This window comes from Trachurus trachurus, assembly GCF_905171665.1.
Source record: "Trachurus trachurus genome assembly, chromosome: 24".
NCBI classification, from domain to species: domain Eukaryota; kingdom Metazoa; phylum Chordata; class Actinopteri; order Carangiformes; family Carangidae; genus Trachurus; species Trachurus trachurus.
This window is the reverse complement of record NC_139910.1, coordinates 6682821-6695726: the sequence shown is the minus strand read 5'-3', so window position 1 is coordinate 6695726 and position 12906 is coordinate 6682821. Positions and strand designations below refer to the sequence as shown.

Genomic DNA, 12906 nt, shown 5'->3' with positions numbered 1-12906 from the left:
AGCTTTATCCAATGAGGAGAGAGAACGGCATAAAGGGGCCGTCCTCTGTGTGTGCAGCCAAGGGATGCGCGTGAATGTGGTGACGTAGGGACGAGGGCGGGGACTGCTAACTCCATCGGCTGACAGGAAGTTAGCCAAAACGGCCGGATCGCTTACTTCTGCTTTAAACATGAGATATAGAAATTCATATTCGAAAAGGAGTGAGAAGCTACCTACTACCTAAACCTGTCTAATGTTACAAAAACATGAATATAATTTACATATACACCTAATACAAAATGTATACATACATACATACATATACATACATTATTGCATGTTTTATTGTAGCTACATTACCTGTATCCCATTTAACATGTACATACATACATAAGTACCCACATACACATGCACATTCCTACATACATGTCCACATAAACATCCACATGTACACACACCTCCATGCATACAAACATACATAGCCATAAAATAGGTCTGATACCCACATCCACCTTCACATTCAATAACACAAACACAATATCCTCCTAACACTTGTTGCTACCCAACTGTACCTCTGGAAAATAATGTCTTTGTGCCTCATTTTAAACTGTGTCATGTTTGGACAAATCTTCTCATTTCATTTAGCTTTTATTGATTAAAACGACTCGTCGCCTCCTGATATTCAGCTCGTCTCTCCTGCTCTTCTCATCCATCTCCATCTTTCTTATTATACATTTATACACACACAGTAGTTTCACTGATCTAATTTATTCCTTCTTAAATCCTCTCACTGTGTCATCGTCTCTTCCTCGTCGTCCTTCAACACCTGTTTATTTGATTTCCCTCTCTCTCTGTTTTTCTCTCTCTATGTCTCAGCTCCAGAACAGGCTGGCAGGCATAAACCAGTTTCCTGCAGGAGCGCAGCACGTGAACTTGGGTATTCGTCAGGGGGTTCAACAACCTCAGATACCCTCACAAGTGAGTTCGCAGCTTTGGCAAATACACAGCGTGGAAAGTAGGGGAATAATGGGTTTTTATGTAGATGTAAACACTTATTTCAGCTCTTTGATTTGGTTTTAATGAGACTCTGATGTAGGTTTATTCTAAAAAGAAATTGCCATTTGCCTAATTTCAAGCAGCAGCAGAATGATAATTTACTCATAAAGCTTTTAGATTAATGGACATTAGTGGATCAGTTCAGCAGATATTTTCCCTCAGTTGTTGGTAGAGACAATAATAATGTATAAAAGAGATGATATTGTTCAATAATATGACATTAAATGACACTAATGTTGCTCATATCAACATCAAATAACACTGTTAGTGTGGTATTTACAGTTCATTCTGCTGCCCCCAAGTGGCCAAAAACATCTACAGCTTTAAGTAGAAGTAGAAATTAAAATCATTAAATAAATAATAATTATAATTAGATGATTAAATAGTTTGAATTCATTAAAACGGCGTTTGTTTTGCGTGGGGTTGGCTGTTATGTAAATGTCAACTCTGGATATTGAAAAAAACACATAATAAATTGAAGATTTTATTATTAGTGGTTGTTAGTTTTTAATTTTATTTTAATTAGTTAAATAAATACAGATTACGTTTTTTTCTTGGTTTTGTTTCATATAATGTATATATATAGTAATCATTACTTATTACTTGAACACCCTCTTCCCTGTACCTCTCAAAACTCATGTTCAACGTGAAGTTATCACTGTACGGTAGGAGACAAAAACAGAAAAGGAAAGAAAAATAAAACAATACATGATGGCAATCATATTAAGGCTTGTTTGGTAACCCTTTAATTTACAGGCTGCTTATTACGTGATAATGCCAAGAAATAACAAGTAATGCGTCATATGTCTAGAAAATAGCCGAGAAATAACAGTCAATTTTATAGAAATGTCGAGAAATATAGCCAAGAATTAACGATTGATTGCGTAGAAATACCCTTTCCCAAAAGATTCAAAGCATGAAAAGCATGTGTAATCTTTTGCCTTTATGAAAAACATGACATTACTATGAAATTAATTGTTATTTCTTGGCTATTTCTTGACATTATTACGTAATTACGCTTATTCTTAATTGTTAAATTGGTCCACCGGATCAATAAAGGTCTGAATTTCCTCCTGCAACCAGCTGCATTGTGGGTAATGTCGCTCCGTCTCTCCCAGCAGCCTCCACTGAATGCCCAGATGTTGGCCCAGCGGCAGCGGGAGCTCTACAGCATCCAGCACCGGCAGCGCCAGCTTTTCCAGCAGAAGGTGATGCTGATGAGACAGAACTTGGCGGGAACTCCGACCGGCGCCGTCGGGCCCATCGGCACTGCCCGGGTCCCCAAAGGCCCCGCCCCCACCACGCCTCAACAACCGCCGCCGCCGCCACCGCAGCAGCAGTTCAACTTCCCGTCAGGGTACAACCCGCTCACGGGAAACCCCCCTACCTCACCGAGTCACTTCAGCCCCATGGCCGCCGCCGCCGCCGCCGCCCTGGACAACAAGCTGTCTGCCAGGGTTGCTCTGGGCAACCAGACGCTGATGGGCAGCGGCGGCGTGCAGGGCCAGTTCAGCGGCACCGTCAACTCCGCGTTGCAGCAGGGCCTGTTTCAGCAGTTTGGAGGGTCTGGTGAGTTCAGGGACACCAACTCTGGGATAAAATGCATTTAATAGAAAAAAAAAAATCTTTTTCTGCAGCATTTTTACTGAATTGCTTGAAGTTCTCTTCACACCCTGATTGCAACCACGTAATTTAAAGGAGAACTATGCGGTCCCCTCTCCTCTGTGTTGCTAACCCTCCTCTAGGCCATGTGCATTTGTTTTTAACGAAGCCGTCGAGAAATCAATCCATGAAGCAGTGGAAAATGTTATTTATCGTATGTGACCCGAAAGTTTCCCAAAGTTTCATAGTCCAGATAATTGAGAAAAGGCATGTAAAAGACGAGCACAACATGAAATTACTTCTGAACCGTTTGTGATAGAGTCGAGCTGTGAACTGCATCTGAATTCTTGAGATTCTCCGCTTTCTGACCGTCCTTGAACGGTGCCTTTATGACAACAAGGTACCGTATAGGGTGCATGTAATCACGTGGTACAGGAGCAGATGCCCGACATTCTATATTGTTTAAACGCAATTTTCTCAGGTTTTCAATCGGAAAAACAGAGTGGAAGACCATAATTCAAATGGCAATATCTTGAAAACCATCCAATGTATGACTTTGACTAGTGTATCATTTTAAAGCTTATTTTCTCCCCTTCCCATTGATACCAACAGTCTCAAATACTCAATTTTGAAATCTGGGTCACCGTGACTCATTTAGCTGGATCTATATGATGTTGCAATTGGTGTAGTCTTATCTGTCATAAACAAGAGATTACGGACTTGTATCATCAGAACATACATGTCCTGTGATTTTCAGCCTCCACTTCATATTTAATAGTCTACTAGTGATACCCAACGTTGAACAAGCGTTGCATGTTCCTGCGGTCTGGAGGCGTACTGTAGCTTTGGAGAGAAGTCTTGAAGACAAAGGGCATGCACCTTTTGAACTGTGTGTTTTCCAAAATGACGCCTGCTCGAACCGTTTCTCCAGGATCTCCTACTACTTAATTTTATAAATCATCTAAACTTCCTTCTCTTACTTGTTTTTTTTCCAAAGCTATGGTCCAGCAGGACCCCTCCTTCCCTCCTGAGATGAGCCCGACCAGCCCGTTGTTGTCACCTCAGAACTCAACCTCCCAGAGTCCTCTGCTTCAGCAAGCTCCGCCCCCTGGCTACCAGTCACCAGACATGAAGAGCTGGCAACAGACAGGGATGGTCAGCAACAGGTCAGGAAGCAATAACACACAGCTCTTTAAAATGCAAACATGCATGTGTGATCGTGTGTTTGATTCCCTCTCCTCCTCCTCTGCAGCCTGTTCGGTCAGTCGGGACAGAGCGCAGGGCAGCCGTTCGGCCAGCAGGGCGTCTACAACAACATGAGCATCACCGTCTCCATGGCCGGAGGCTCGGGCGGCGTCGGCTCGTTACCTCCCATGGGGCAGCCCGTTGTTATGAGCAACAGTAACCTCAGCAACGTCGGTTCAGTGTGCAGCGACCAGCAGGTTAGTGGACCGTCAGGTTTTATGTCTTTTCTTCATCCATCCATCAGTTTGACCTACGTGCACACACAGCACACCCGACCTACAGCTTCTAACCCTGGTCCACAGTAGTTTAGACGAGCTTTAGTCAGTTTTTTCTGTCTTCTGTGCTTTAAAATCAACTTTGCTTTTATAAAGTTGGTCTAAATTTACATAATTAAATTGACTCGGTCTATTATGAATCTACATAACTCAATATAATGGTTCGATTTGGACAATATGTCTCTGAATTGTCTTAATTGTGATGTTTCCCAATGTGCCACAACTCCCCTTGAACATCAGGTGCATCCTGTTTCTTTTTGTTTAGTTTTTGTCCTTTTTATTTTTTATTTTAAAGGGATAGTTCACCCAAAATCGATAATTCACCAATTTTCTATTCACCGTCATGCCAAGGAAGGGTTTGGAGAACTTTCAGAGTCATCAAAGGAGTTCCAGGGGGGTCCGGATGGCAACGGATTTTCATATAATGGCGGCGGATAGAGTTCACTTTTTTAAATAGTCCAAAACACACACTATGAAACATCCAGATACCTCCATACTGCTTGTCTGTACTGACCCAAGTGTCCTGAAGCCGCCACATGGAAAAGTTGTTCTGTTTTTATCCTTGTTGTAGCAGTAGCTCCCAGTGGCTGCGCAAGATTTGCTACGAGATGTTCTTCTGTGTTTACATCAAACATCCAATGGTTTACAACGATGAACGAACATCTCGCAGCAAATCTCGCGCATGCGCACACACATCAACAGAGTCACTGGGAGCTACTGCTACAACAAGGATAAAAACAGAGATCTAATTAATTAAAAGTTCTCCAAACCCTTCCTTGGCATGACGGTGAGTAGAAAAATTGTTTTAATGTGCATGTTTTAAAACCAGCAGATAAAGATCTCACTACTTTAAAAAAGGGCTGGCCAGCCTGTTGCAGTTTTATTTTTTTAGTACTGTCCACTTTGATTTCTTGTATTATTTTATATCTTTGTTTATCTTCCCTGAGCTCATCTTGGCTCAGTTTATCTTATCTTTCTTCAAGTTATTTTAGTTTATCTCAGTTTAGATTGAACTTATCTTAGCTTTTGTCTTATCTGATCTCAGTATCTGTTTCTCCTCGACATCTGAGTGTTCGTCAGAAACTCATCCCGTGCTCTTTGCTCTCGTCGCTGCTGCTGGTGTTTCTGCAGGTGCAGCAGGTTCAGGTGTTTGCGGACGTCCAGTGCACAGTGAACCTGGTTGGCAGCGACTCCTACCTGAACCAGGGCTCCATCGGCGCCGCAGCAGCAGCCGCCGCCGCCGCTGCAGCCGCCGCCTCCTCCTCCTCCTCCTCCTCCCAGAAGGGCCCCGGAGCGCCGGGAGGCTCCCAGAACAACCAGGCCCAGCAGAAGAGCCTCCTGCAGCAGCTGCTCACCGAGTGACACCTCCCTCCCCTTCTTTCAGCTCTCCTGCTCCCTCTACTTCTCACTTAGACCCATTGCTGTCTCTGTCTCACCTTTCGGACGGATGGACGGACGGACGGACGGACGGATGGATGGATGGATGGATAAATAAAGAAGGTTGGATGTGTGGACGGCCGCCACGGTGGGAGTTAACGCAGCCGAATCAACTTCTGTGCAAAGAGCAAGGGAAGGGAGGGGAAAGGAAAGGAAAGGAGGGGAGGGGGGGTTTGGATTGGTTTGGATGGATTCGGGGCCGGTTGTTTTAACCGCCCACAGTACTTTTAAAAGAAAAAAGACTAAAAGTCAGAAGGAGCAGCAGTGTATTTAAACCTGCCTGTCTAATCTGTCTGACAACCTGTCTGTCTGCCTCAGCCTATTTAAAGGCAGTGTTGTCTTGCTGCTCATTCCTTGGTGACCTACTTCCTGCTTCCTGACCCAAGAAAACAACTGCGACATCATTGTAGATTTGCCAAGTTGTCGTCACTGTCAAATCAGGGCCGGCCTCCTCTTTTTTTTTTTTTATTTGTTTTTTATTTTGTTTCGTTTCGTTTCTGACCGGACGGTTTCTGTCGCAGCAGCAGCAGCAGCAGCACCAGTGCATCTTGGGAGTACGAGTTTTTAGCTGTGCTCGGCGTTTTTTGTTTTGTTTTTGTGTGGGAGTATCCTGCACAGCAGCACCTCTGGCTTTTTTTATTTTATTTTATTTTATTTTATTTTTTGTTTTATTTTGTTTTAGTTTGTTTTAGTTTTTCTCTACCTGTCTCTCAGCGATGTGGGAATGTTTAAGGTTTCAGACCTCTGTGGCATTGTGGGATAGAAGCTCAGTATCAGCTGGTTCTGTGACTGTCTCTCTCTATCAGCTGCAGTGCCTGGTGGAAGTTTGAGTTTTTCCCAAAGCTCTGCTTCCTCTTCTTCTTCTTCTTCTTCTTCTTCTTCTACTTCTACTTCTACTTCTACTACATATTATTCTATTACGTCTTCTGTTTTTTATTTTTTATTATTTTTCAGTTTTTCTTGGAGTTGAATTGTTTTTTGTTTCAACGGAAAAAAAAAAATCTTCTGCTCTCACCGTCATCATCTACATCATCAACATCATCAACATCATCTTCATGATCATCAGAACAAGCTTTGACAACAGCCAGAACGGATGGACAGATGGACGGATGGACGTATGGACAGAGGGACGGACGGACGGACGGATGGATGGATGGATGGATGGATGGATGGATGGATGGATGGATGGATGGATGGATGGATGGATGGATGGATGGATGGATGGATGGATGGATGGATGGGAGACAGATGGGATGCTGCTCAGTTTGGAACTTACGTGTCTTTCTCCCCTGGGAGGAGGTTTTTATTTTTTATTATTTTCAAAGTATATATATATATATATAAAAAAAAAAGAGACTGTTATGATTATTTAACTGTCTGTCCGTCACATTTTGCCCCTCACCTCCGCAGCTGTGAATACAGAGCCCTGTTGGGGCTCTTTCTCTCTTTCTCTTTCTCTCTTTTTCTCTCTCTCTCTCTGTGTATCTCTCATGCTATCTCTCGGCCTATCAGTGTTGTTTGCCATGTGCACCATGCAGGCGGGTTAGTAGTATTTGTACAGTACAGAAGGACAAAGACTTGGGGATGAGCTCACTCTTCTCTTGTAACTGCTTTCCTTTTTTAAAAGAAACAAACAGATAAAAGTGTAATTAATTCATTAATGAATCGATGACTCAGAACAGCAAAACTATGTATAAATGGGATTGGATACAGGTTTTTTTTTAGTTACATTTTTTAAAAACAACAACAGAGAAAATAACTCTTAATAATCCTGTTTTTGAGATTATTATTAATATTATTATTATTATTATTATTATGGGTGATGATGGTTTTTCTGGCATCAGGATGTTGTAAAACACCGAGGAGGAAGTTTCGTTCCATCTTTGCTAAATGTGAAAAAATAAATTTGAAGCGACTGAGTTTTAAATATTATCGAGATCTCGAGGGAGCGGGTGAATGATGAAGAGGAGGAGGAGGAGGATGGGGTGCTGGGTTTGACTGCTTTGCTTTCTCCTCTTTTTTTTTTATTCTAACGTATGAACAGAAGCTTTTTTCAGACAGTTCATGTGTTTTGTAAAGAAAAGAGAAAAAGAAGAGAGAGAGAGAGAGAAAAAGAGCATAACAATACCTCAAACTGCATTTCCTGTTCTTGTTGCCGAGGTTACGTGCACATGTAGCCATTTGCGCTTTTGGGATCTTGTTTTCTATACATAAAGACATTTTTAAAGTAAGTTTAGAAGTTTCCTAACAACAAAGACGTGACGGATCGTTAATTTAAAGCTGTCATTGAAAACAGGAAGTCGCAAAAAAAAACATTTAATTTTTAAACTATAATCAGTGTTGTTCCCTTTTTTTTCTTATTTTTAATATTTTGGATTCAACCCTCTTCTCCCTCCACCTCTGGTTCCCTCATGAAGACTTCACTCCACACACACACACACACACTACTGTTGCTCAGTCAGACACTGTGTCTCTCAGCGATAACAGACCTCTGTTCACTACCAGAAAAGAAAAGAAGAAAGAAAAGAAACAAACCCACTTTTTTCCAACTTTGTTCTTTTCTTCATCTTTTCCAACATACATGTACAACTCAAACCTCACACTTCAGATTTTATTTCAGACGATCGATCCAACCGATCCAACCCCTCCCTCCCTCCCCGATTGATTGACTCCCTCACAACACGATGCTCCGTCAGTGGAATAATAATAATAATGATAATAATATTAATACTTTGAGGGCTTTCCTGTGTACTGTTTTCCTCCAGAGATGCTTCACCATAGCAACGTCAGCCAGATAAAGAGGGATACGTTACGTTACGTTATGAAGGCGAGGTCGACATTCCACCCAACCCACTCCTCCAGAGTCGTACGATGCGACCGCCACTATGTGCACAGCTGGATTTATTTATTATAAGTGCAGATGTGTTCATTATCATCATCATATTCATCATCATCATCATCAATGTCACTTTGTACCCAAACAGTTGCCCAGGAACAGTTGTCACTCTCCCTTCATTTAACTTCAATTTCAATCCTAAAACTTCTACTTTGTATGTTTTTTATTATTTCTTCTGTTTTTCCTCCGTGTGTGTGTGTGCGTGCGTGCGTGCGTGTGTGTGTATATATTTATTATAAAAGCATGTGGATAAATCATCAGTAGGCCTTTTTCAATGAGCACCTTTTTTTTTATTACCTCATGAGCTTTTTATTTCATTTTTTTTTTAATCCTTTTTGACCATGTTTTCACACTGTGAGCAGCTTGTTCGGGTGGTCGCCATGTTTTTTATTTTATTTTTTATTATTATTATTTCTTTGGATCAGCTGTAAGGCTCAAACAGACCTCGTCAGTGTATTCTCCTGCGACGCTAACGTTGAAGACAAAAAAAAACAAGAAATCATGTCAATCTCTTCTGCTTTACCTCACCTCTACCTGCGTGATGCTGTCTGTGTAGCGTTGTTACATACATGGTTTTATTTTATTTTTTATATATATATATATTTTGCTGGCTATCATGTTGCTCCGTAAAACGATTGATCGACAGTTTCCTCTTTGACCTCCTCCACGACCTTCAAAGTAACAAGTCAGCTACGTCTACCTCCACTCTGGTTAGCTCAGTAAGACATAACACAGTGCAGCACAGTTAATACAACTGGCTGCAGTTTACTATTTAAAAACAGTTTGTTTCTTTGTCTGTTTGTATGTTTTTCCTTCAGTTCTTAGACACGGTTTCCATTCCTCTTAACGTCTATGGAGCTACTGTACATTTGTGTCTTTATTATTCAATGAAAAGAAAGGTTGATTTAAACAAAAAAAAGCATTTTTCAATCAAATCAAACTTGACTTCAATCAAAAGCAAAACATTTCAATCAAAGAAAAAAGGGTTTGAATGCAAAAAAAAAAAAAAATTAGACCCAAAAAATTGCATTCGAGCACCTTTTTTTCTTTGATTGAAAAGGTTTTCTTTATTTTTCAATCAAAAAAAGTTGATTAAACAACTCACTTCAATCAAAAAAACCTTTTCAATCAATCAAAAAAATAGGATTTGAATGCAAAAACATATTTGATACCCATAAAATTGCATTTGAACCCTTTTTTTTGTTGATCGAAAAGGTTTTTTTGATTGAAGTGAGTTGTTTAATCAACTTTTTTTGATTGAAAAATAAAGAAAACCTTTTTCAATCAAAGAAAAAAAAGTGCTCGAATGCAATTTTTTGGGTCTCAAATATTTTTTTTGCATTCAAACCCTTTTTTTCTTTGAAATGTTTTTGCTTTTGATTGAAGTGAAGTTTGTTTTTTGATTGAAAAATGTTTTTTTTGTTTAAATTAACTTTTCTTTTGATTGAATAATAAAAGACACAAATGTACCTCCATAGACGTCTCGTACACATTTCAGGAGTAGTAAGGTGAGCGGGTGAAGGAAGAGGCGAGCTGTGACGCCTTATGTACTAAGCCTGCACTTATATACATATACTATAAATATATATATACACATATATATTTTTGTTTTTGTCCATTTTGCACTTGGAAAGAAAGAGAAGCACTTCAGTCAGGGATGCGCAGATGACGGTCAGTAACCGGACTTGGTTTATGTTTCACACACACACACATACACACACAGAAGTTGGATGTGACCCCAGTCTCACAGTGTGACGGTCCTGTGCCACTGTTTGGTCGTTTGGTGTAAACTACTCAAAAGCTGCACAAAGTGGGAAGAATGTATTTTTATTTTTTTTGTTTTGGAAGGTTTTATTTTTATTTTTTCTTTATTCTTTCTTCTTTTTCTTCTTGTTAATCTGCTCTGATGATTTCACACATACAGTATTGATAACCCCTCCTCCTCCCTTCCTCCCTTCCTTCCTTCCTTCCTTCCTTCCCTTCCCTCCTTTCTGGAATAGGCATTCCTATGGAAATGGTTTTTCCTCTATACAACCCTGTTAAAAGTGCAGAAACTCAACGGCGGCAACTGTCAGCTTAATCCTGCAACGACAAAAACAACCATGCCAAATACAACCAATGCATATGTTATCTTTTTTTTTTTTTTTTTTAATGCAACAGCCATTCAATGGAACCGACAGTCCCTCCCTTTTCTCACTACAATTAACAGGTACAAAGGTTTAGGTTCTTTTTTTTATAACATTTGGTTTCAAGATGTTAACATTAATGTATATAACAGAGAAATGTGAATATGTATTTGTTCAGAATCAACGGGAAAAAAAAAACAACGTAGTGCTCCGAGTTTGTGGTAAATAACTACTCGCCTCCGTCATGTTTTTATTTTATGTTTTTGATTTTCTACTTTTTTTATTTTTCTGATGATGTACGTATGTATGTATGTATGTATATGACTATCAGTGAGTGCGTATGTATGTGTGTAAGTGATTAATACTGTATATCTGGTGTTCTCTAAGATGGAAAAGTGGAAGATGTCCTGGTTTGATTCTTTTCTTCTTTTTACTCTTTAGACCCTGCACAGTACCTGTGGGTGTTTTCAGATATAACTATGCCAGAGAATGGTTTTTAGCGACTGCTGAATGTGATTTTACTGAGAGAGAAGCAGTGTGGACTGGCTTTTTTTTTGTACGGGTTAATTTAAAAACAAAACAAAACGATAAAAAAAAAAAACGAACTTTAAAAAAGAAAAAAGAAAAGGCCATATTATTTAATTTTTCTCTGTTGTCAAAAAAAAAGAAAAAAAAAGTTTAAACAGATCTGGGAGAGTGGAGCCTTGGTTTTATGGAGAAGCATTGCCTGCCTGGTCGTTTTTGTTGTATATGAGTGGGAATTTTTTATTTTATTTTTATTTTCTAACTGTCTGACTGATGTAGCCTTTTTTTTCTTGCATTTGTCAATAGTAAAAAAAAATGACCAAAGCTTCAAGATGTTTGATGGATATCATATGCAAAACCTCATCATCACTGGACAAGACATAATGTAGCGGCCCTTTTTATTTTTTTATTCTTCTTATTCTTATTCATTTGGACTCCTTTTCCTTCCTTCTCCGTCGTTAACGCACGCTCGTCCTTCCTCGCTCGTTGCTTTCTTACGCACCATCCTGTCCTTTAAAGTGGCCTATCAGCAACTAAATCCAACGTGATGTCCCAAAGTTAGTTAGAGAAGGTCTTCTTCTTATTATTCTTCTATTTTTTTTTAGTTTTTCTTTATTTTGGAGCCTGAAGTGCTATCATTCGTTTACAGGAAAGAAAGAAAGAAAACATTGCAACCGTTTAGCTATGCACCTTACTGAAAAACAAGCATTTCCTTCCTCACGTTGACTTGGGTATGTATAGTAGGATTAACACTGGAGCAATTCTGAATCATTCATTTAGTCCCCCCCCCGCCCCTCCCTCAGTGAATTTAGTTGATATCTGATGACCTTTCTCATCTTATAATCTCATTCTTGGAAGAAAAAAACAGTTTTTTTTCCCCATTAACTAAATACTTTATACCAAACTTGAGGTGCCTCGTGTATATACTTTCTGCAGTGAAGATTGCTCCTTTGCTGTTTAACAGTAATAACCTTGTTAACCAGGGTTTTTTTAAAACCTTTTTTCACCTTTATAAAAAAAATAATAATAATAATATTAATAAAGTTTACTGTATTTTAAAAAATGACTTTTTTACACACGTAGAAGATTAATCAGATTTATTCCAGGAATTTGCAAATACAATCTAATTTTGCACTTTATATCGGATTTAACTCGGAGTGAAAAGGCCATCAGAACCTGTCTCAATCAGATCAGAGACAGAAGAACAAGAAGTTGTTAACGTCCCCTGAATGTACCGAGAAAATGTTATAGTTTTAGTAGTTAAATTTGAGAAAAAAAAATGCAACGAATTGCTCAGGTTCTTAATGAAGAACTCGACCGTATAGTGGATAGACCCATTATCCAAACGACGACAAAGAAAATTGTACACACCTTCTTTACCTTCTTTGTAAAAATGTAGGTTTCTCTCTTTCTCAGTGTCTTTTCTGTCTTACGCCAACCGATCCTCAGTATGAATACTATGCCAATCTTCTTCAGGTGACGTCCCCTGCCCCTCCTCCTCTTCCTCCTCTGCGAACTGTTGAAAAAAAAAAAAAACGACAACCTCTTCCTCCTCTAGCTTGAATCTCAGAACATTCCTGCTCACAACAAACACAGTTTCAGCAACCGTCGATAACACTTTGCTCCGTAGCTGCTGCCGCCGGCGTTTCACTTTCCCCTCTCTCCTGCAGCTTTGTGCAACGTGTTTTTCCTTAAACCAAGGTGGACACTCACTTTAGTTTTTTATTAGTACAAGTCAAAAGTCTGGTTGTGACGTTGAGACTTA

At 39.7% G+C, this 12906-nt stretch overlaps 2 protein-coding genes across 3 annotated transcripts in view; both read left to right on the top strand.

Moving 5' to 3' along the window:
* Nucleotides 1–6200, top strand: part of ncoa1 (nuclear receptor coactivator 1) — a 51318-nt gene extending 45118 nt beyond the window's left edge. Inside the window, exons 17-21 of one of the 2 annotated variants that reach the window (XM_084000682.1) lie at nucleotides 856–957; nucleotides 2157–2604; nucleotides 3635–3803; nucleotides 3890–4079; nucleotides 5289–6200. In XM_084000682.1, the coding sequence (XP_083856808.1) occupies nucleotides 856–957; nucleotides 2157–2604; nucleotides 3635–3803; nucleotides 3890–4079; nucleotides 5289–5519 (1140 nt within the window). In that variant the 3' untranslated portion in view covers nucleotides 5520–6200. Of the gene's footprint in view, nucleotides 1–855; nucleotides 958–2153; nucleotides 2605–3634; nucleotides 3804–3889; nucleotides 4080–5288 lie in introns of both variants that reach the window. The other variant, XM_084000681.1, reaches the window with a different exon arrangement.
* The window catches only part of vgll2a (vestigial-like family member 2a), a 261801-nt gene continuing 255005 nt past the window's right edge, over nucleotides 6111–12906 (top strand). Inside the window, exon 1 of the mRNA XM_084000690.1 lies at nucleotides 6111–6135. The gene's annotated coding sequence lies outside the window, so the exon portion shown is untranslated. The remainder of the gene's footprint in view (nucleotides 6136–12906) is intronic.